Raw genomic sequence first — 23397 nt, 5'->3', positions numbered from 1 at the left:
CGCTGGCCCATGGTCACCCAGTTGACCCAGTTGACTTCACCCAGTTGACTTCCTGCCTAAAGTTGAGACTAGAACACATTATTTCCTGGTTTCTAGTCTGGTGCCTATACCAGAGGGGTTCTTCTTTAAAGTATTTACATTTCATTTATGGGTTTCCTTAAATGCAACACAGAGTTACCAAATTGATCATTTGTCAAACTAGCATCAGGATAAGTGGAATAATCAAGAACAGTAAACATATAAAATAATTCAGCTTCTTATGATCAATTTGGTTTTTCTTAAATGTTTCTGGTGCAGTTCAGTGGTTTGAATCCATGGTGTCACATAATGGAGTGAACTCCCGTTACTTGTCCCAGCTTCTGCCAACCGAGCAGTTTGAAAGCATGTAAAAATGCAACTAGAAAAATAGGAACCACTTTTGGTGAGAAGGTAACAGCATTCTGTGCCCCTTCAACATTTAGTCAGGCTGGCCACATGACCACAGAGATGTCTTCAAACAGGCTGGGTCTTTGGCTTTAAAATGGAGGTGAGCACTGCCCACTAGAGTCGGGAACGACTAGCACATATGTGCAAGGAGAACCTTTACCTTTACCTTTAATTATTCTGAATCACCATTTTCCAAAATTTTATTTTCACATAATGGATCCCTAGGCAAACTTTTTTAAAGGAGACACATTGTATGGTTCTGTATATAGCAATCTCTACAGCATTTCACAACTTGGAATTTATTAGCTATAGGTCCTGTCATTCCATAAATGGTGAACAGTTTTGTCCAACAGTGGCTATCTATCAGTAGAATAGATGGAAAGATGTGTTGGAAAGATTCTTCCTTCTTTTGCAGCTCCATTAAATAATTTCTGAAGACTAAAGGGCCTCCTTAATAGCAATACCAATAGCGCTTAGATTTATGTACTGCTTCATAGTGCTTTACAGGCCTCGCTGTGTGGTTTATAGAGTCAACATATTGCCCCCAACAATCTGGGTCCTCATTTTACTGACCTTGAAAGATCAAACTTGAGCCAGTCAGGATCGAACTGCTGGCAGTCAACAGAGTTAGCCTGCAATATTGCCATGTTTCGCCAAACTGGGCAGCTTGAAGGTGAGTGGACTTCAACTCCCAGAATTCCTTAGTCAGCCATGGCTGGCTGGGGAATTCTGGGAGTTGAAGTCTACTCACCTTCAAGTTGCCAAGGTCGAGAAACATTGCATACTGCATTCTCACCACTGTGCCACCACGGCTCTGTCAATGGCAATGGTTTCTTAAACACTATTCTCAAGAGTCATGTGAGTATTTTCTTTATTTTTGTAAATATATATTGACAGTATCAAAATGGAGCAATTAATATATCCAGTCACTTCATTTACATAGATTTTCCTTTCCCTCCGGAACCTCCTCTAGCTTTTATCCCCATATGACTAACACTCATAGTGTTTAGATCACTCTGGGAAGTGCTGACACTAGTTAGCACCAAACCCATACTAGCTTTCTCCCAATCTCATTCAAAAATCAGCCTTAAAATAAAAGAATTTAAGCTTAGTGTTGGCAAAAATTATAAGATAGATGGAAGCGTGGTATTCTTGTTACAGATGAAATGGAAGGAAAGACATGGGTATTTGTGCTATCATGTTTTCCCATATCTCCATAAAATTCCAATGCAATCCCTTGGGCTATAAAAAAAAAATAACTGAAGCCTCTGTCACCTGTTTCTACCTGTTGTTCCTGTTTAAAATTATAGTTCTTGGTGATGATGTTCCTTCATCGTGTTCGAAGAGGACCTTGACATCTATCAGATTGTGGGCTGTCCACCAGAGGTGGTATTCAGCAGGTTCTGACCAGTTCTGGGAGCCGGGAGCAGAAATTTTGAGTAGTTCAGAGAACCGGTAAATACCACCTCTGACTGGCCCTGCCCCCATCTATTCTCTGCCTCCCGAATCCCAGCTAATTGGAAGGGAATGGAGATTTTGCCCTGGAATGGGATGGGAATGAAGATTTTACAGTATCCTTCCCCTGCCACATCCACCAAGTGATGCCCACAGAACCGGTAGTAAAAAATTTTGAATCCCACCACTGCTGTCCACGATGTGTCCACAGGTGGCTGGTAAGGCCTATATGGGCATGAAATGTTCTGCCACATGTCGAGCAGACATGTGTGGGCACCATTGTTGCAGCATTTGCAGCTCTGGCTTTGCAGAGTGCTCGTTTCTCTTGTGCTATGGTTGTTCTTCTGTCCTCAGATGCCTGGCAGCCTTGGTGGACCAGCATGCGCCACATTGATCGATCTTGTGCCAGGGTTTTCCAGGAGGTGGTGTCAATTTGCAGGACTTGAAAGAGGCTTTCAACATGTCTTTATATCGCTTCCTTTGTCCTCCATGCGATTGCTTTCCTTGAGACAGCTCACCATAGAGGAGCTGTTTGGGGAAGCAATGGTCTGGCATCCTTGCAACCTGGCCTGCCCAGTGTGTCTGGGCTTTCATCAGCAGGGTGTGAACAGATGGCATGCCTGCTCTGGAGAGGACTTCTGTGTCTGGCACCTTGTCCTGCCACCAGATCCTCAGTATTCTACGGAGGCAGGTCATGTGGAAGTGGTTCAGTTGCCTCGTGTGCCTCCTGTATACAGTCCAAGTCTCACTGGCATACATCAGGGTTGTTAGCACTATTGCTCGGTAGACTTTGAGCTTTGTAGCCAAATGCAGCGCTTGCCTCAACTGCGATTCTGCAGTTGACCTCAATGTCAGTTGTCACTGCACGGGAGAGGGTGCTGCCCAGTTATGTAAATTATAGTTCTTGGTAGTGAGGCAGAATATACCTTCTTCTTACAACATTATTTACCTGGGAAGAAGTGCAATTCACAGATGGTCCTCAGTTTATCACCACAATTCGGATAGCAACTTACATCACTGAGCGATGTATCATTGTGTTGTAACTTTTTTTGTGAAAGTCATTAAGCAAATCAAGCTTCCCTCATTGGCTTCACTTGGCAGAAGTCAATTGGGAAGGTCTCAATGGTAATCGTGACCTCAGCATGTTGTAAGCCTTGTAAATACATGCTGATTTCCAAGTGCCCGGATTGCGATCACATAACCGCAGTGACACTGTGATGGACCCAAGTGTGGGACCCAGTTTTAAGTTACTTCTTTTCAGGGCTGTCGTAACTTTGAATGGCCGTAAGTCGAGGACTACTTATAGATCCATGATGACGAACCTATGGCACGCATGGCATGCAGAGACATTTGTCCAGGCACGTGAGGCGTTGCCCTGTCAGCTGGCCAGCGCACATGCATGCGCTGGCCAGCAGACTTCGGCCTTCTTTTGAGGCCATTTTTCGCCCTCCGGATGCTTCAGGAGCTTCCCTGAAGGCTCCGGAGCGTGAAAAACTGGCCTTATGGGCAAACCGGAAGTTCAGGAATGTACTTCCGGTTTGCTCGTAGGGCTGGTTTTAGCCCTCCGGTGCCTTCGGAGAAGCCTCCTGAAGGCTCTTGAACACTCCAGAGGGCAAAAAATGACCCTACAAGCAACCTGGAAGTCACTCCGGGGGGTGACTCCGGAAGTCACACCCTCTGGAGTGTTCAAGAGCCTTCAGGAGGCTTTCCTGAAGGTACCAGAGGGCAAAAAAATGACTCTAAGAGCAAACTGGAAGTCAATTCCGGGTTGCTTGTAGAGTCATTTTTTGCCCTTCCCTGAAGGCTCTGGAGGCTCTGGATGAAAAAAGGCCCTATGGACAAACTGGAAGTGACTTCCGGTTTGCTTGTAGGATCGTTTTGCCCTCTGGAGCCTGCTGAAGGCCCCTGAAGGCTCCGGAGGGCTAAAACCGGCCCTGTGAGCAAACTGGATGTCCGTTCCCAAACTTCTGGTTTGCCCATAGGGCCGGTTTTTCGCACTCCGGAGCCTTCAGGGAAGCTCCTGAATCCTCCAGATGGCCTCCGGGGGGCAGGGAGGCTGTTTTCGCCCTCCCCAGACTCCTATAAAGCCTCTGGAGCCTGGGGAAGACGAATAAAGCACACCAAAAATGGGGGGGGGAGCGTGGGTCGTGCACGCATGCATGCTGGGGTCGTGCACATAGCATTGTGGGTGTGGCATGCCGGTGCACGACTCACCTGCGCTCCCCCCGTTTTTGGCCTGTGAGCCACAAAAGGTTCACCATCACTGCTATAGATAAAGACGTGGAGAATTGCTAGCAGAGGGAATGGGAAAAAATGTTCAAAGACTTTGGCATTGGAATCAATCTCCTTACCTGTATATTCATAAATATTGGAGGTTCCCCCTCCCCCTCCCCATCACTTTAAGGATACTGCTCAAAGATGTACATCTTATTTTCATCTGTTTGGGAGATAGTGGTTCATTCTTAGTAAGATAGTAAGAGCCGAGGTGGCGCAGTGGTTAGGGTGCAGTACTGCAGGCCACTTCAGCTGACTGTTATCTGCAGTTCAGCGGTTCTAATCTCACTGGCTCAAGGTTGACTCAGCCTTCCATCCTTCCGAGGTGGGTGAAATGAGGACCCAGACTGTGGGGGCAATATGCTGACTCTGTAAACCGCTTAGAGAGGGCTGAAAGCCCTATGAAGCGGTATATAAGTCTAACTGCTATTGCTAGTCTTAGATTATAGTACTAATTATGGAAGTGTTCCAAGATCCAAGACACCCTTTGTCTACTAAGAATATGTGAAGTTGATATAGGCTGCTTGCCACTGTACAATCATTTTTCTCGTGAGGAAAAATGAAGTCAGACTGATGATGCTTTTGTGGAATACAATAGCCAATGTCCATACAAAAAGCCAATTATTTTTGAAATAAAAACATAAAACAAGCCCAGCTAAATCTGGCAATTGCTGTATTCAGTTAACACATCCGGTTTTATATATAGAAATATACTGCTTATGTTGACCAAATGTTTGGGGATCTTAGTAATAGTTTATGAATCAGTATCTTTCCATATCGCATCTTCAATCCCAGTATTCAAACATTCTTCCTCTTCATGTAAAACAAAACATTTTGCCCTTTTCTATAGCTTTGCTTCCATTGAGCTATAGCTAGGATTAACATAATGGGTAAAATTAGCACAAGACTTTGTAGATGTATCTCTAACCCTGGGGCCTCTTAATCTTCAAATGTTGTTGATTTAATTGCTGATACTTTAATGAATTTTGTTTGTGTAATTAATTACCACTTGGTACTCTTTAAAATGAGAATGGAAAGAATTTAGGGAGCTGAAGTTGCTGAGGGGACAGTGCACAATAAATTCATAGTGCATACTTAATACTTGTGCTATTGCTTTTCCCTCTCTTTTTTAATAAAAAATGTGGTTCTAATGTTATGTATATCCATGTTTCTACTTCATTCAGGTTTGCTTGCATTTGACTAGATGTGCATAGGATGCAAGCTATATCTGTAGAAGAGCAGGCACAGCTGGGGGCAGAGTTAGAGGTACCCTCAATTTAGAACAGTGGCGGGATTCAAATAATTTATCAACTGGTTCGCTGCCCTAATGACCAGCTAAGTAGGCAGGGTCGGTGGTCATGTGACTGAGTGGGCATGGACAACTCAATGTCACTCACATCGATGGGCACTTTGCCTTAGCTGTTACAATGTAATAAGGGTTAACCAGAGAGGCAGTTTTTGTAAACAGGGCAATAAAGATTAGGCTAGAAACAATGCCTGAATGTTTCCTTCCTGCCTTCCTTACAGGATTAGCCCTATAAAATGGAAAACAACAAAATGAGATTTCATCCAACAACCGGTTCTCCGAACTGCTTAGAAAGTTAACAATCAGTTCTCCCAAATAGGTGCGAACTGGTTAAATCTCACCACTGGTTTAGAATCATTGCATTGCCACAAAAGAGCCAAGTCTACCCTCCCTTGAATTTTATTATCTAGCACCAATTTTGTGCTACTCATGAGATGAGTAGATTCTTATGTATAAGCTTGAATCAATATTCTATGCAGCAATCTTAGAAATGGTCCTGATTCATTGCATCTGACAACATCTGTAGTAAAAGTATGCCCTGAGTTAGAAATGTCATCTGTTGTGAAGATAGCAATATCTCTTTCTTGCTCTTGTACATTAACAGTATCAAGACCTCAAATGAACAGAGAGAGTTCATTTTCTCTCTCAACCCATTGACTCTGATTGAGCAATTGGTCCATTTGGAATCTTCAAAGTATTCCGTAGCTGTTCTCTCTAAATGACCCTGATAGCCATTGGAGCTTTTCACAAAGCAGCCATTTAGCAGAAGGTAAATAGATTGAGATTATCTATTATCTCCTCTTCACTCTCTCTCTCAACTCCCAGCATGCTCATTACCACTCACATTTTATGTTAACCTTCCCCCCATCCTGCCATCAAAACAAGTGGAGATGCTATTAAATAACTGGCCTGCAGCCACCCATCATTTGTTAAAAAACATTTCTAAGAATGCTTACACAAGCTATATGGGTCATACGGTCAAAATAGCTTGGAAAAAAAACCCAGAATAAAAAGGGTACCACATTGTTTTGCCCTGCAGTGGCAGTAAAGTTCTGTTGCGTAGATTACTAGGATTGGTTTGTAGCCAAGGGCTTTTTTGGGGGGTGGGTGGGTGCCAGTCCTAGTTACCTGATAGCAAGAAGTTTATGTAGGCAGGTGGGATCAAGCAGAGGCAATCTGTAGGTTAAGACTTGAATAGAGGTGTTGACGAAAACTGGGGATGCATAGCCAGGAAAAGATTAGAGAGGAGACATATTAGAAGCTCTCAGAGATATCTAGGACTCATATTTGGAAGAATCTGAATAGATTTTTGCAGGGTACATAAGATACAGAAGTATAGGTGTTGTATGAATGTTAAGATAAACCACTCAATAGCAGGATGTTATTTGTTTCTAGTGGAGCTTCTGTGCCAGTTGTCTAGTTGTGCTCATTAATACAGGTAGTCCTCGACTTACAACCACAATTGAGCCCAAAATGCCTGTTGTTAAGTGAGACATTTGTTACGTGAGTTTTGCCCCATTTTACGACCTTTCTTACGGCAGTTGTTAAGCAAATCACTGCAATTGATAAGTTAGTACTCCGGTTGTTAAGTGAATCTGGCTTCCTCATTGATTTTGCTCGTCAAAAGATTACACATGACCTCGGGACACAGCAACAGTCATAAGTGTGAACCAGTTGTCAAGCATCTGAATTTTGATCACATAATCGTGGGCCTGCAACAAAGATCGTGTAAAAAATGGTCATAAGTCACTTTTTTCAGTGTCAGTGTAACTCTCAATGGTCACTAAATGAACTGCTGTAGGTCGAGGACTACCTGTATTTTAAAAATTTCTAGGTGAGAGTGGAAACGAAGTCCCGGATTTGCTGTGAACTAGTTTAAGCTATTATTGACTGACCATTAGACCAACATTTTGGAGCCAGTGTGATATAGTGGTTAATATGTTGGATTACAGTTTTAGTCCAACTTGCATCATAAGACATCTTGGGATAAAATAAGATCACTGTGTAAGCTGTCCTGAGATTCTATAGAGAAAGCAAACTATGTTAACACATTTATTTTTCACAACCTATCCTGTTCCTTTCTATTATTTTTTCCAAACAATGGTGAAAGATGTAGTATCCAAATCTACTTCATTGACTTCTTCAGAATCTTGATTTAAATGTTAAACGTTTTACTTATCTCAATGAGAGTCTTGTTAAGATAATATAACCACAGATATGTATATACACACGCACGTACATACATACATACAAAGACTTTTGGTAAAAAAATGTGCTGAATCAACATTTCAGGTTCTTCTGCCAATAAGGCTGAACTTGTTTTTAAATATGTGAAAAGTCTATGCAGTGAGCTTTATTTCTGTAATATATGTGTCCTTTGATATATTTTTTTGAAAAATGTTCCAGTTAACCTTGTAACTGATGTTATGGTCACATCTGCATTTTTCAGCAACTCCGTACCCTGGTGGATTCAAATGTTTTACCTGTGAACAAGCAGTAGATAACTACGAATGCAACCAATGGGCTCCAGATGTATACTGTCCAAGAGGTAAATCAGCTTTATGTTGCCAGGAAAGTAGTGAATATGGATCTCTTCTGATGATGATTTAAATGTCTCATGTAGACTCTTAGCATCAGTCTAGTTTTTCCTCAACCACTTTGGAAAGTTGTGTGACCTAGAGGTGGTATTCAGCAGGTTCTGACCCGTTCTGGAGAACTGATGGCGGAAATTTTGAGTAGTTCGGAGAACCAGTAAATTCCACCTTTGACTGGCCCCGCCCCCATCTATTCTCTCCCTCCAGAGTCCCAGCTGATCGGGAAAGAATGGGGATTTTACAGTAACCTTCCCCTGGAGTGGGGAGGGAATGAAGATTTTACAGTATCCTTCCCATCCCACGCCCACCAAGCCAAGCCACACCCACAGAACCGGTAGTAAAAAAAAAATTAATCCCACCACTGACCTGACCCTGCCAATATAGACTTCCTTATGCTTGTAGACATTGTTGTCTAGGCAGATGAGGGGCTATAATCACTAGATATGAAGAAGACTCTCCGGACATGTATCAGACTGTTGATATGTTCCTATACTCTGCATAGTCAGGGAATTGTAGTGGGAGTTTTTAAAGAATTTCAGCAGCTTTTTCGATGCAAGTCAATGTAAACCTTTAGAGTATAATATGGGAAAAAATCTTTCTTGCATCTAATGCTAGAATATCTTGCTGTAATTGCAAAACTTTCCTACATACAGTACAGAATGAACTTAGTTGAAGCTGTTTTTAAAAGAGAGATGGAAAAAATCTTCTACCCTTACAAACAAATATATACATATGAAATGTTTATAATGCGCTCTCTCTCTCTCTCTCTCTCTCTCTCCCTCCCTCCCTCCCTCCCTCCCTCCCTCCCTCCCCCCCTCGCTTTCTCTCCCCTCAACTTGCTGTACAAATAAAACAATTTACCACTGGGGTGGATTTGACTTTCTCTCTTCTAGCCTATAGCCTTGAAGTTTCTTAGTGGCTTCCCAGCTAAATTGATCAAATCCTGTTCAGTAATTTTTAAAGTTCATCCATGAGCTGGATGCTGGTACTTATTGTGATATCTTTTGTAAAGATAGCCAAGTTTGATTTCTGGTGGTTTTCTTGATAACAGCATGACTTGTTATCGCTGCTTTGGGCATTGTTTTCTCACCTAGTTTGTACCCCTGGTACATCTGTACACAACTAATTACACTAGAAACAAAACTTCCTATTTCTCTTGCTAGCAACAAGATACTGCTATTCTCAACATACCCTGGAATCCAATGGAAAGAGTGTATCAGTCACCAAGCGATGCGTGCCACTGGAGGATTGTTTGACTACGGGATGCATTGCTCTCCAGCATAAAGGACTCAAGGTTAGGAGAAGAGCTGAAATAAATTGGTGCATTGGCTCTTTTTCATACATTGTGAGAGGCCGTTTCATGGCCATAATTTGGTTGCTTTGTTTGACATTGCAATTATCTTTGCTACGTAGACCTTTTTGGAATTCTCAAAATGAGAAAGATTTAAATGAAAGAAATTGTTGAAGTTAAGAACATGACCAATGCTGATGGCTTGTAGTAGAGAAGATAGGTTTACTAGAAACCCTGGGTGAATGCTGATGATTACTAAGAGGCATCAATCGGAGAGGTGAGAAAATGGAGGTTCTCAACTCAAAAGGGTTGCAGCCAATATATGTTACTCGGGATGTTACTAACAATGGCCTGGACATACAGCAGAGCAATAGCAATAGCACTTAGACTTATACACCGCTTCACAATGTTTTACAGCCCTCACTAAGCGGTTTACAGAGTTCCCCCAACAATCTGGGTACTACATTCTAACCACTGCGCCACCATGGCAATAAGTTCCTGTTTTCAGATGGTCACCTGAACTAATTCATGCGGGTAGACTGTTCCACATAAAATATTCCAAACCAGGGGTGAAATCAACTTACCTTCGCTACCAATTTGCAAATGTGAGTGCATGTGCAGAGCATAAAAAATGGGACATGATGACATCCGGGTGGGTGGCAGAGCCTCCCGCTGCCACCACTACCATTTCGCCTGAACTGGATAGAACTGGCTGAATAGCCCCACTGTTCCCCACACTCAACATTGCTATCAGAGCAACTTTCCTGGAGTTCTTGAAGGTTTCTCTAAAGTTCATTTTAAGGAACGCTTGTCCCCCTTTGTAAAATGGAAATGCATATTTCTGAATTTCATAATTGGGTCCCACTGCAGCAGTAACAAGGATTTCCAGCCAATGTTAGAAAATTGATAGAAGAACATTTATATTAAATCTGAATGTAACTTTCTTTCATTTTGTATGATGCTTCCACAGTTACCATATTTTTCGGAATATAAGATGCAACGGAGTATAAGACGCACCAAGGTTTTGAAAAGGCAAATTAAAAAAAAGTAGGTAGGTAGATAGAGGGAGAGAAAGAGAGAGAAATACAGTAGGTAGGTAGGGAGAGAGAGAGGGTAGTTAGGGAGGGAGGGAGGTAGATAAAGGGATAGAGAGAAATAGAGAGATAGAGAAATACAGAAGGGAGGGAGGGAGGGAGAGAGGATAGGTAGGTAGGTGGGTAGGTAGGTAGAGGGATAGAGAGAGAGAAATAGGAAGAGATAGAGAGAGAAATACAGTAGGTAGATAGGGAGAGAGAGTAGGTAGGTAGATGTTTCCAGGCATATTTATCCATGTGCTGGAGAAGGAAATAGCTGACAATCTGCAGCACCTAAGACTTTGTTTCTGCTGGCACAGCACTTGATCAATGTAATTCTCATCAATCAGTTAAAGAGCTTTCCAAAAGGGAGAAAAAAGTTTTTGCACTCTGCAAACCTCCCAAAAACAGCCCGTTTTTCTTTCTTTCTTTTTTTTAAAAAAAGGCATAAATAGCCCCTCGGGGGTGTGTGTGTGAAAAGAGCAAAAAATGACTTGTTTTTCATCAAAAAAATTGCATGCATAGCCTTGTGGAGGCTTATAGAGTGCTGCTGGGGGCTGGGGGGGGCAAAAATGGTCTGTTTTTTGCTCATTTCTGCCCTCCCCAGCCCCCAGGAGCTCTCTGAAAGCCTCCATAAGGGTATGCATGGCAATTTTGGTGAAGGGGCGGGGCTTTGGGATATAAAATATGATGTATTCAGTGTATAAGACGCACCCAGATTTTCAGCCTCTTTTTTGAGGAAAAAAAGAGGTCTTATACTCCGAAAAATACAGTAAGTCTTTTTTCTTCTTCTTTCCTTCCTGTGATTTAGAAGTTGATAATAATAGGAGAAAAGTCCCTTCTTCTTCCAAGAATATAAATGACGATTAATAGATGGAGGTGGTTTTATGGTATGCTTAATGCTTTGGGGGAAGACATTCTGTCAGAATTTAAAGTAGCTTCTCTGGTATCATATCATAAATGTATTACCTTTTTTCACCCATCAAGTTTTAAAATATATAAAATCTGTAATTCATGATTTGATGATATGAAATAGGAGGGTAATTGCCCATCCTTGCTTGGTAGCCAATTGCAAAGGATAGTTCACCAAAGATCTATCAGTTAAAAGTTAACTGCACCTTCTAATCAAACATGTAGCCAAGCTGTTTTCCTCCCAATTAAAACTGTTTCTGGTTGGTTAAGCAAATTTTAATTATAGCTATAATATGAAGAAGGGCCTTGATATTTTTTTTAAAAAAATTCATCAATTACCCTTTAGAATGTCCTTCATCATTACAGCAACTATGCTTTTGGAGCTATGTGGTATATATAAAAAGGGGGCACTTCTCTGCGTCAGAGCAGTTTTAAAAAGCAATAGCAGCAAATTTTAGGGCAGTGTTGGCGAAACTTTTCAGCACTAAGTGTTGAAACGGGAGCACCGCGCATATGTCCCTGCATGCCAGAAACCAGAAGAACAGATGATCTTCTCTTCTGGTTTCCGACACGCGCCTGCGCCTGCAAAGATCAGCTGTCCAGTGCACATGCGCCGGGATCCTCACGCCTCGCTGCATGCCCCTGTGGTCCCTGACAACCGGTTCCGCAGCCCCGGACATGGAGAGAAAGTTGGGCGGAGAATGCAGCCTCCCTTTGCTGGAAAGCCAGAGCCCCTTCCCAGCCTCGGAGGGAAGGGGCATCAGCATTCCTGGGGTTTGGGTTGGGGGAGAAGGAGGTGGGAGCGCTTTGCTCCAACTCTGGCTGGGATGAAGCACCTCCCCCCCCCCCCAGCTTGCCACCGAGAACAAGCCAGCACAACCCTCCCCTTCTCGGCCGCTTCCCTGTTGGCGCACCTCTTACCCCTCAGCTGTGTCTCCATGCGTGAGGAGCTGCGCACTGGACAGCTGTTCTTTTGGTTTCTGGCGCTCCCACATGCGTGAAGACCAGTTGGCTGGCACGCTGGAACCAGGAAGAGCAAAGGGCGGTGGCTTGCATGGCTGGAGAGATGGCTCTGCGTGCCACTTCCGGCACGCGTGCCATAGGTTCGCCATCACAGCTTTAGGGTATAATGTGTAACTTGCCTCTGATAATGACATTTCTATCAATTGTGAGAAAAATGATTTAAGTGTTTTTTTTCTTTTTTCCAGGTATGCACTTCTTGTTGTGAAGGAAACATCTGCAACTTGACATTACCTAGGAATTCAAGCGATGCCGTATTTTCAACAACAACACCTATAAATCATACCCAGAGACATTGGCAAGATGCATCCATAATAATGTTAGGTCTCCTGTCTCTCTTTGCTACGTAGACCTTTTTGGATAAATTACCAACTAAACATCAAGAAAATCCAATGGGATGAAAATATTTATGCACACAAATATGATCTTAATTTAATATATGTTTTTCAATGCTTTCTTTTTTTTAAGTGACATTTTAAAACAATCCTTTGAATTCCTTTTGGCCTTGGCTGACTCAAAAGCCATACTTTCTGATATGTGTCTTTAAAAAAGGAGGGACTTTTGTTATAAGTTGAATGTTCTGAACGAAAACTTTTGTATAGCCATTAAAAATGGGTGTATTTTTTTTTAAACCATTCTTTAGTCTAGTGAAAGGAGTATTTCTAGAAATTGCATACTTTGAATAATATCAATTGAAAACCAGGGTTTCAAAATAACACTATTCTGCTATGCAAGAAAGGATTCTAGATAATTGTTTTACAGCATCAAACCAATCCTAGCTTAATCATTGTATTGTATTTGATTTCGATTGAGTAGTCTGTATTGGTATATCGCTAGATGAGTGGTGCGACGGCCTAAAGGTGGAGCTCTCACCTCACAATCAGGAGGCTGTGAGTTCGATCCTAGGTAGATATTTCTCTCTCTGTGCACAATGAGAATACATCTGCTGAACAAAACTCCGCATTGGCAACAGGAAGGGCATCCACCCAGTAAACACTCAGCTCCATTCAGTTGCCCATACTCACCCCACAAGGGATTATGGCATCATTAAAAGGAGATGATGGTTAATATATCGCTACACATAGTGAAATCACAGCTAAAGTCTCCATGATATTAATAGGACCTATGCTATGACTAGATTTAATCCATATTTTTAAATCAACTATAGGAGATCAAGACTCATTTTAGAAAAATCATGGTCATGAGTGTTAAGCAGGCATGTGGTTATTCCCCTAGATGTACGAAGATGGCAAATGATTTTTTTCTAAAATGTTCTTTAATCTGGTAAGAATTTTTATTTCTAAAATGCCTACAGAGATTTCGAATAGTCTATTCAAATAGCCATGTTGATTATTACAAAGTATTAAATTTTTATTTAACCTAACCAATTAGTTAATAATAAGACTAATTCTGTGCCCAGTTGCTGAGAGTAAAGCCCATTGCACTCATTCTGTGAGATTGCCAAATTATTCCTATGTACTTGGAAGTAAAAACTATAGGAATCCCTGCCATTTACTGTTGAACAAACATGCCAAGGAGAGTGCTGTGCATGTCTGATGTGCTTATTGGAGCTTGCCTTTAATTATTTGCTCTGCATGTACGCCATCTTCATTTCCTTTGTGAAGCTCTAGGTATGCATCAGAACCTTGATGGGATCTCTGGGCTATAATAAAAATAGGCACATTTCAATAAGAGATTCCTGCAACAACTGTAATAAGGATTTCAACTTGATCAGAGCTTTCGGTATAGAGCAGGGGTGTCAAACTCACATCGTCATGGCGACATCATGTGATGTATTGGGACTTCCCCCCCCCCTTCGCTAAACCAGGGCAGCAGGTGACACATCCAGCCTGCCTGCCGGGAGTTTGACAGGCCTAGTATAGAGATGTATGGTGGGTGAATGGCTTGCACTGAAGAACTATTTCAAATTCCATACTCCATTTGTGTCATTCAACATGGTTTATTTTACATAGTGCAGTAGGTTGCAATATTTGTATTGGTATAATATAGGGGTGTCAAATTTGTATAATACAGCAGGCCACGGCTACCCCAGCTCCATGAATGGGAAAAACATTGCAATGTCACATCACGGCAATGTCATGCACCGAGTTTAATACCCGTGGTATAATAGAATTAGAATTGCTACCATGTCGTATAAAGTGGCGGTCTTAAGTTACTACAGATAGTCCTCAACCTATTGCTGTAATGGAGCCTGCTCATCACGATTATAAGTTGTGATAGTTGTAAAGCAGAAACCCCCCCCCCCCCCCCAACATACCGGACCCAATTTTTATGACCTTTTTTTGTGGTGGATATTCAGCGAATCACCCATGGTCATTAAGCAAATCTGCAATTGTCAAGCAATCACTTCAATTGTTAAGCAAACCCATTATTCGCTATGGGGCATTTTTGCCAAAAACCGGAAGCAAAGTGGAAGTAAAGCTCGGTTTTCAGCCAAAAAAATAAATAAATAAATAGTGCAAAAACAATTCTCAAAGCAGGCTGGTTGCTGAGCCCCCGAAATACAGTCGGGGCAGCCATCTTTGGAACCAGGTCGTAAGTATCTTTTGGGGGAATCTATCATAACTTTGAATGGTCTTTAAGTAACCAGTCATAAGTCAAGGACTACACCGATGAGCATTATTGCTGTTCCTGTGATGACCGGTCTGCTTTCTGATCAGCTCACATCTGTGTTGCAAAGTGGAGGAAAGGGGAAGAAAACAAAAAAAGGAGAATAAAATTTAGCTTTACATGGTCTGGACAGACTTTTTTTTTTTTTTTTTTTTAAACCCATTCATTCATTAAATCCTAAAAGTTATGTAGACCAGCCATTTTGGGTTAATGTGAATGAAATGATTATTGAAGCTTCACAGATTACTGCCTTTATTAAAACAAACCATCTTTTTCATGTTTTTTGCAAGAGCCTGAAAAAAGATCTGGCTGCTTTTAAGAAATCCACTCACTAAACTCAATGGAGCTTTTAAGCAGCTGCATCTATTTTCAGCTTTGTGTGGAAGCTTGAAGAAAATCTGATTCCTTTAATGAAGAGCTGCGAAGTGCCATGCTAGCACAAGGTCCAAAGCACTTCATTTTAAAATCTTGCACAGCCCCATTATCAGTGGTGGGATTCAGCCAATTCGGCCTGGTTCAAGCAAACCAGTTGTTAAATTGCTGCCTCGCTCCACCCCTTCCTGCCCCGCCCCTTCCAGGAGTCCCACCCATGCCCCGTTTTGTCTGCAAGATAAGTGTAGGGAGGCCTATCAGTCCCAAAATGGAGTATGGGGTGACACTCCCCTGCAACCCGTTTTTGCTCCCAGGAGGCTGCTGGGAGGCCTACTAGGCCCAAAACAGGGCATGTGGTGGTGCAGCTCCCCTATGGCCGGTTTTTGCTCTGGGGGGGAGTGCAGGAGGCTGAGTGCTGCCTGTCACATTCCTGGCCATGCCCACCCAGCTGGTTATTAGGGCAAAGAACCAGTTGTTAAATTATTTGAATCCTACCACTGCCTGTTATATAATATCGTTCTATTAAATATCTGACCTGCCACCCCAACTAAAAGCAAAGGGATGTCTCAAAGATATCTGGGCTTTTCACATAAATGTCAGCGTTCCAAGTATCATGTAGAATTAAATTAGAGTCCAAGGCAAAACAATCCTTAAAGTTCCAATTTAATAAAGCAGACATCTTAGCACATCTGTATTAATCCCAATTCTGGAAATGATATCAGAATTCCACCCCGTTAAAAGTTCATGATCTTGTTCCCACACCCACAATCCATCACTTGGTCCAATCTACTTCTTCCACGCTGGCATCTCCACCCAGCTGCTTCCGGTCACATGTAAAAGTGCGGAAACAAAAGATGACCTTGGTCTTCTAGAAAAGAATGATAATACATTCCACAATCCTACTCCTGTCTCTTCCACCCCCCCAATCCACTATACTAATGAAACAGCATAATGAAATAAGAGAAAGTGTGGCAGGCCAAAATTCTAAAAAGAGTATAATTGCAGGCTTGACAGTAAGGTCTGATAAAATAAAAGGCTTTCCAAATGGGAGGAGAATGATTTTTTCAAACCAGTTTGAGAACCCAAAGATAGCTCTGTCTGATGGGATCAGGACCATCTTAGACCAGCTCTTAGTTTCTCAAGGTTACTACAGATGCCTCTGGGGTGCTCAAAAATAGAAGAGATGGAAATAGATCCTTCTCCCACCTTTGTTTTGTTTTTTTTAAATATTTATTTATGCAGCTAATAATTTAATTCCATAAAATGGGGAACACCTTTTGAAGACTCAAGCCTACTGTAGGGTTAAGAAGTCATTGAACTTAAATATTCTGTCCCCTATGGACTAATTTCTTCCCCTGGATTCCTTTCCAAGGTTTTTGGCTTCTGCATGTTTCTTTGCACTCATAGATTTCTAGGCTCAAGCGTATTGATGGCTTCTTGGAAAGGCGCATTACTTTTAACAACGCTGACAAGGAATCCTAAGACGTATTAAATATTGAATGACTCTACTCTCATCACATTAAACCTATTAGAATTCTTTCTTGAGATCTGACATACAGGCTAATTTGTAGAATAATCTCAGGTTGCAAAGGGAAGCAAAAACTGGAACAGTCCATGTAACATTGTAGGATATTTAGAACAATAGAAGTCTGGCTGAAAAGAAGTCAAGTTCATCTATTGAAAGCTGTTGCATTAGACCTGTTTCCGAGCCTGCCCCTCAATTTACCAAAGCAATTATAAGTGTATGACCACAACTCTATGTGCCAAAAGTGAAAAATATGTTCAATATCCGTGTTTAAAATCATGCTAACTCCGAAATCTAGATACTGTAGTATGTTTTCCCTTCTCATTTATTGAAGAAAGAGGTTTGTTGGAAGAAGTTATAAACAGCATCTGGATACCGTTCCCACCATGTGGCTGTGACTTCTCATGTAGTGATTTTGGATTGTGTGAGAGATCTATGGAGATGCTCGGTCATCCAGGTCATGGTTGTCCCAAAGGTGCTTTTTCAAAAGGCAACTGGTCTTACATTTTTTCCTTGAAGACATTTCGCATCTCATCCAAGAAACTTCCCCAGAACTGAAGAAGCTTCTCGGAGGAGAAGTGAAACATCTTCAAGCAAAAGCCAAGTCAGTCCAGTTGCCTTTTGAAGATGCACCTTTGGGATAGCCATGACGAGCATCTCCATAGACGTCTTCAAGGAAAAACAAAGTTCAGTTGCCTTTTGAAAAAGCACCTTTGAGGTTGTGTGAGATGTTTCCATGACTGCAACATCCATTTTTGGAGAAATGGCTGGCATTGTAATGAGGGGAAAAACAAATTGTGATTACCTCTGCTACAAGTTATACATGAAAGATGATGTCGTGTGGTCAAGATTACTGACTTAACTAGTACATATGTGAAGATCTGCCCTAAGTAGAATTCTTTGCAGTAACTGTTCGTCATAAAACAACAAGCTGTGTTTAGTGTTGTACAATCAGGCTTCCATTTGTGCAGTGGAATTAAACTTCATTCATCTTCCCCCTTGCACATACCTCAAAGCCTGCTCCGAGGAGAGGGTGTGTCCCAACCTCTGGAACAGATTTGATGGATGCACACCCCTGGAGGAAGTGTCTGTCCTGTTTGGGACCCCATTGGATGCAGTCCTTTGTATTGTATATCTTGTGAATGCTCTGAAAGGTGGTGGGTATTTCTTGCATGATAATAGTCATCTATTAACATATTTGGGTGACTCAAGACCTCGGTTTGGATGGATGCTTCTTGTTTAGAAGTGAACACGATAGAATTAACCTATCTGTAAAACCTGCAGCTCTATGAATGTAGCAAATGTTGCCCAGGTTGTTACTCGTTTGAATTCCAACATATGGTACTGTACTTCTTAATCTTAATTTGGATTTTTTTTACAGTTCAAGCGTGATGATGTTGTAATTTGTAAATCGAGCGTTTGTGCTCCATTTTAAATTTAGATGTTTATAATGGGGAAAAAAATATTTCTCCCTTCTCCATTCCATTTAATTGTCAAGGGGAGAATACCATAAGGGCATGATAACCTGAAGCCAAATGTGTGCCAAATTTCCTGGTTATTCTGCTATCTTTGTCTTTGGTTTTGTTTTGGTTTCTTTCTGTTTGTTTGTTTGTTTGTTGGTATTCTTGTGAATGTTTCCTGTGTAAATAGCAATCCCAGCTTGTTAATGTTGTTGTAAATTTTGTACATTCTATAAATGACTTAAAATTTTCGTGGTTTGATTTCTTTTAATTAAAGCCATATTATAACACATCACAAAGGAGCCTAAGGATTACTTCAGAAGTGGTATTCAGCAGATTGTGACCAGTTCTGGAGAACTGGTAGAGGAAATTTTGAGTAGTTTGGAGAACTGGTAAATGCCATCTCTGACTGGCCCCACTCCCATCTATTCTCTGTCTCCTGAGTCCCAGCTGATCGGGAGGGAATGGGGATTTTGCAGTATCCTTCCTCTGCCATGCCCACCAAGCCATAGGACACCTACCAAGCCATGCCCACAGAACTGGTAGTAAAAATTTTTTTGAATCCCACCACTGGATTACTTCAAAGATGTAAATTAGTTTGAAAGACAAATACACAAGAAAAGGAAAAGTTGATTTATATAATTCGATTATGAGAATGAGTAAGCGCTATAAGATAATCAGCTACAGGCAAAGCTAACCGGTGGGCAAGGGCATTTGGGATGTGGATGGTGGTTAAAGTGCCCTATAAATGTGAAAGGGAATATAAAAGTGTGGTCTAATATTTGAAATTATCAGACTGAGTTATGCTTCTCCTTAGTGGCAGTTAATCAAAGTCCCAATTAAATAAATAATTTACACTGCCTGACCAGAGGTGGTATTCAGCAGGTTCTGACCAGTTCTGGAGAACCGGTAGTGGAAATTTTGAGTAGTTCAGAGAACTGGTAAATACCACCTCTGACTGCCCCCACCCCCATCTATTCTCTGCCTCTTGAGCTCCAGCTGATCAGGAGGGAATGGGGATTTTGCAGTAATCTTCTCTCGGAGTGAGGAGGGAATGGACATTTTACAGAATCCTTCCCCTGCCACGCCCACCAAGCCATGCCCACAGAACCGGTAGTAAAAAAAATTGAATCCCACCACTGTGCCTGATCCTTGGGGACTCTGGTTAATGCTTTCAATCTGCAAAAAGCAAAAGGGAAAAAAATAATTTCAATGCAGAATATGGGGCAGGGGGAAACAGAGGGGACTCTAATGTTTAGCTGCTTTTAGTTAAAAATGGGAGGCAATTTTGGGAACAGCATTGAAAGTCTCCTTTTCTGGGAGAAGAGCTCCCAGGTTTTGCGTTGCAAGGGGGTGTTAATAAATGTTGGACTCTATCCAGAGCAGGACTTTATCAACTTTTTCAAAAACAACTCATGCAACTTAAAATGTTCACTGCCAAACTGCCGCCACCCTTCACTTGTAAAGTTAATGCATAACACATAGAAAAATGCCCCAAAGCAAGCAGATGTGAAATGGATTATTCTCCTGCCCTTGGCTGCTCCGCAGGTCGGCATTAATTCAGCATTGCAATACTAAGCTCGTAAAAAGCAGAGAGCTGGTCTGTTGCAGAGTCTAAAAGAATGGGCAATTAATGGTGTGCCAGAGTCAAGATTGACAAATTGTTAAATAACCACAAATTGAAAGGAAATTGTTGATCCGTGCATCTGCAAACCTCTCTCCCCCCCCCACCAACACAGAACACACCCTATAAAATCAAACACGTGCCTTATCTTTGGCATTCCTACCTTCCCAATATTGACAGGTAGGATTTGTGGCTGTTTATCTGAGCTATCAAATCTGGACTGCAAGAATTCCAGACTGCTCGATGGCATTTCTTTGCCCAAGTTTTTGGGGAGGGTGATCAAAGGCCCTTTTGAGTGATTTTGCTTTTGTTCCTGTTCTGGTTTGCTTGCTTTTATTCTTTGTTCTTGCTTAAAAGGTAAAGGTTCCCCTCACACATAGTACTAGTCGTTCCTGACTCTACGGGGCGATGCTCATCTCTGTTTCAAAGCCGAAGAGCCACCGCTGTCCGAAGACGTCTCGGTGGTCATGTGGCCGGCATGACTAAATGCTAAAGGCGCAAAGAACACTGTTACCTTCCCACCAAAGGTGGTTCCTATTTTTCTACTTGCATTTTTACATGCTTTCGAACTGCTAGGTTGGCAGAAGCTGGGACAAGTAACGGGCGCTCACTCCGTTATGCGGCACTAGGGTTTCGAACCACCAAATTGCCAACCTTTCTGATCAACAAGCTCAGCATCTTAGCCACTGAGCCACCCTTGTTCTTGCTTACTATCACATTGTTTTATTCTTTTGAATGTTGTTTACTTGTGAACCACCCAGAATTGTTGGGAGTTGGGTGATATGCAAATTTAAATCCTAATCCTCCTCCTCCTTTTCCTTTTCCTCCTCCTCCTCCTCCTCTTCATATCTCCTTCTCCTCCTCAACATCATATCACCACCTCCTCCTCCTCCTCCTCCTCCTCCTTTTCCTCCTCCTCCTCCTCCTCCTCTCTTTGCTCATTGCCAGTTAGTGGCCATCTGGATTTTTGTAGACTAAAATAGGTGTAGCTTTTATAGGATGTGACTATTTTTCAAGGCTACAGATCTAGCCATTACAGTTGACACATATTTTTAATACTTTTGCTTCCTAATTGGCCTGTAAAATATTTCCAATTGCAAAGTATGAGCCACACAGTTTAAATCTGTTCTACAACATCTGCTTCATGCAAATAATCAGAGTGCAGGAGTTCTACAAACTGCAAGCATTTCTAAGAAAGTTCTGATTACTGATTCTGTAAATGATGCTGATCTTCAGACAGGTTTGTGAGGGTGGGGGCAGTCCAAACTCCTGGCTCTGAACACTTAACATATGAAACTTAGCTGGGACATCAACAGGCGCTCATTACTGTAGATGTGAGATGGGTGAAATGTGGAGTTCACCCAAGCCTTTGTGCTAAATTACTGTATTTTGTTATCATACCTCATATGGTCAAGAATAAGACCTAATTTTTCTACAACAAAATAAAAATTGTAATAAAAGCAGGAACAAAATGATTTAAAACTCTTTAGGTTGAAAATTGGAACAACAAATCATTGAAACATGAACAACAATGAACCCCAGAGACAAATCTCCACAAGTCATACCCTTGTGTCTACAAAGGAAAATGTTAAAGGAGCAGTATCAGACTTCTTCAAGCCATATCTACTAAAAAGGAATGTAGATATGGTAACACAACATGATTGGCACCAGGCATAGTTCCTCACCATCTTCCTACCGTTAAAAACATCTGAGACATGGGGGATGCATTTCTTTTGTCCTTTGATCTTTTCCACATTCACTTTCAATGTATGAGCCTCCAAAATTCATGATAGTTTTCTCTTTACCCTATTTTTTATTTGGGTGCATAATTTTGCATATGTCTGACATAGTCCCTCACCTTACCTGCCTTTGCTCACAAGTCAAAAACAATATCATCTCAGTTTATTTTGTGTTCTAACTTTATCCCTAGAAAACTCTGGCACTTGAAAATTGTTGGCCTCCCATTGTTGCATCACTTGCCCTGACTTTGTGAATTTTCTTCCTCGGGTACCAAAAACACTCAATTTTTAAAAACAGTAAGCAGCACCATTTTAAACTATGAAATGCCACTCTCAATCTTGGGCATCAAAACCAATTAATGAAAAGGTGATGAGCTCTCAGAAATGTGCAGATTGAAAAGTGCCCCTTTTCTTGCCTGTCATTTTTGTTTCCATTTTAAACAAATGTCTTTAAAAAATAAATTCCAGTCATTGTTACTTACTCCAGGTAAAGCTGAGTAAGATGTCATCCAAGAGGTCAATGGGAACTGCAGTGTGCAAAAACAGACAAACGTTTTCCTTTGGCCATGTGTTGAATGAATCAAAATTAGCTTTTTGAAAATCAATAAGAGATTTTAGATTTCTTTCCAGTGGAAATGAGATATGAGGTGGTCAGGTTTGACATCTGAGAATATGCTCCAATTTCAGAAGCTTGAGAGCCAGTCTAGAAGCTAGGCAGACTGAATTAGAAAAGGGCTGGGTAAATAAGGATCACTTCACTCTAATGCCTTGGGCAAGAGAAAAGAGTTTGATGCAGAAGAGTAAAAATGTTTTGGTTTCTCAGGAGCACTGAACCTTAACATATCGTGCACCCACACCATTTTCTTTTTGATCCGGTGGCATTTGATGCAGAAAATAAGGCCAGGTCTGATGAGCAACCTTTTGGCCTCAAGAGTAATATGCCTGCATCTTTCCCCCAGGAACAAAGCTCTTTGGAGAAGCCAAATACGAACTGAAGAACAAAACTCCATCTTGCATGGTATGCCGTTTGTACCACAATGCATAAGTAAAGAACTCAAAAGCAGGCTTGAAGGCAACATCCCCAAATCCTAGTCTTATTCCTCCACCACTAATGCTGGAGTTAACTGAGAACTGACATCTTTATTATCAACCTTTAAATCCTGTTGGAAAAGCTTTAGAAATTGGTTGATGTTAATAGCTGCCAGGCTGTAGGACGGAGCAGGAAGAGCCTGGGGTGGAGTCAAGAGTCATCAGCCTAGAGTCATTACATTCCCACAAACAGTGTAAGTCCAATCGCTCTTGAATTCTATTGACTCTTATCTAGCACCAATTTAGTGCTGACCATTATTCAGCTGGATTTTTGTGTATAGGAGTGAGTAATAAATCATCTTAACTGGAACTTAATATGTGGGCCCGGTTCTTTGTGCCGGACACTGGGACCAGAAAATATTGTCCCCTTATCATTATCTCCAAATTACTGTACCTTATTGGCATCTGATTTTTATTGTCTTGGGACCCCACCTTGAGAAAGCTTGGGAGAGAAATTAATGAGAACATATCCAGTTTAATTAATGAGAACATATCCAGTTTATAGTTTACAAATTCACTATATGAATTTGAGCAGATAGATAGGCAAAACATTGTTTCTCTCCTCCTGACCTAATTTGGCAAGGCAGTTTGCAACTTAGAGAAATG

General features: G+C 41.5%; 1 protein-coding gene across 2 annotated transcripts in view; it reads left to right on the top strand.

Annotated features, from left to right (window-relative positions):
- LYPD6 (LY6/PLAUR domain containing 6) overlaps positions 1–14608 on the top strand; it is a 76681-nt gene extending 62073 nt beyond the window's left edge. For both annotated transcript variants that reach the window (XM_087710635.1, XM_014066844.2), the window contains exons 3-5: positions 7911–8009; positions 9219–9349; positions 12540–14608. In XM_087710635.1, coding sequence (XP_087566761.1) covers positions 7911–8009; positions 9219–9349; positions 12540–12701 — 392 coding nt within the window. In that variant the 3' untranslated portion in view covers positions 12702–14608. The remainder of the gene's footprint in view (positions 1–7910; positions 8010–9218; positions 9350–12539) is intronic.
- The last annotated feature ends 8789 nt before the right edge of the window (positions 14609–23397 follow it).

Source organism: Thamnophis sirtalis, unplaced genomic scaffold (genome assembly GCF_051295495.1).
Source record: "Thamnophis sirtalis isolate CommonGarterSnake01/CBP01778 unplaced genomic scaffold, rThaSir2_p1.2 scaffold_1, whole genome shotgun sequence".
In the NCBI taxonomy this organism is placed as follows: Eukaryota; Metazoa; Chordata; class Lepidosauria; order Squamata; family Natricidae; genus Thamnophis; species Thamnophis sirtalis.
Note: the sequence above shows the minus strand (reverse complement) of the source record. Positions and strands in the feature narration are given on the sequence as shown.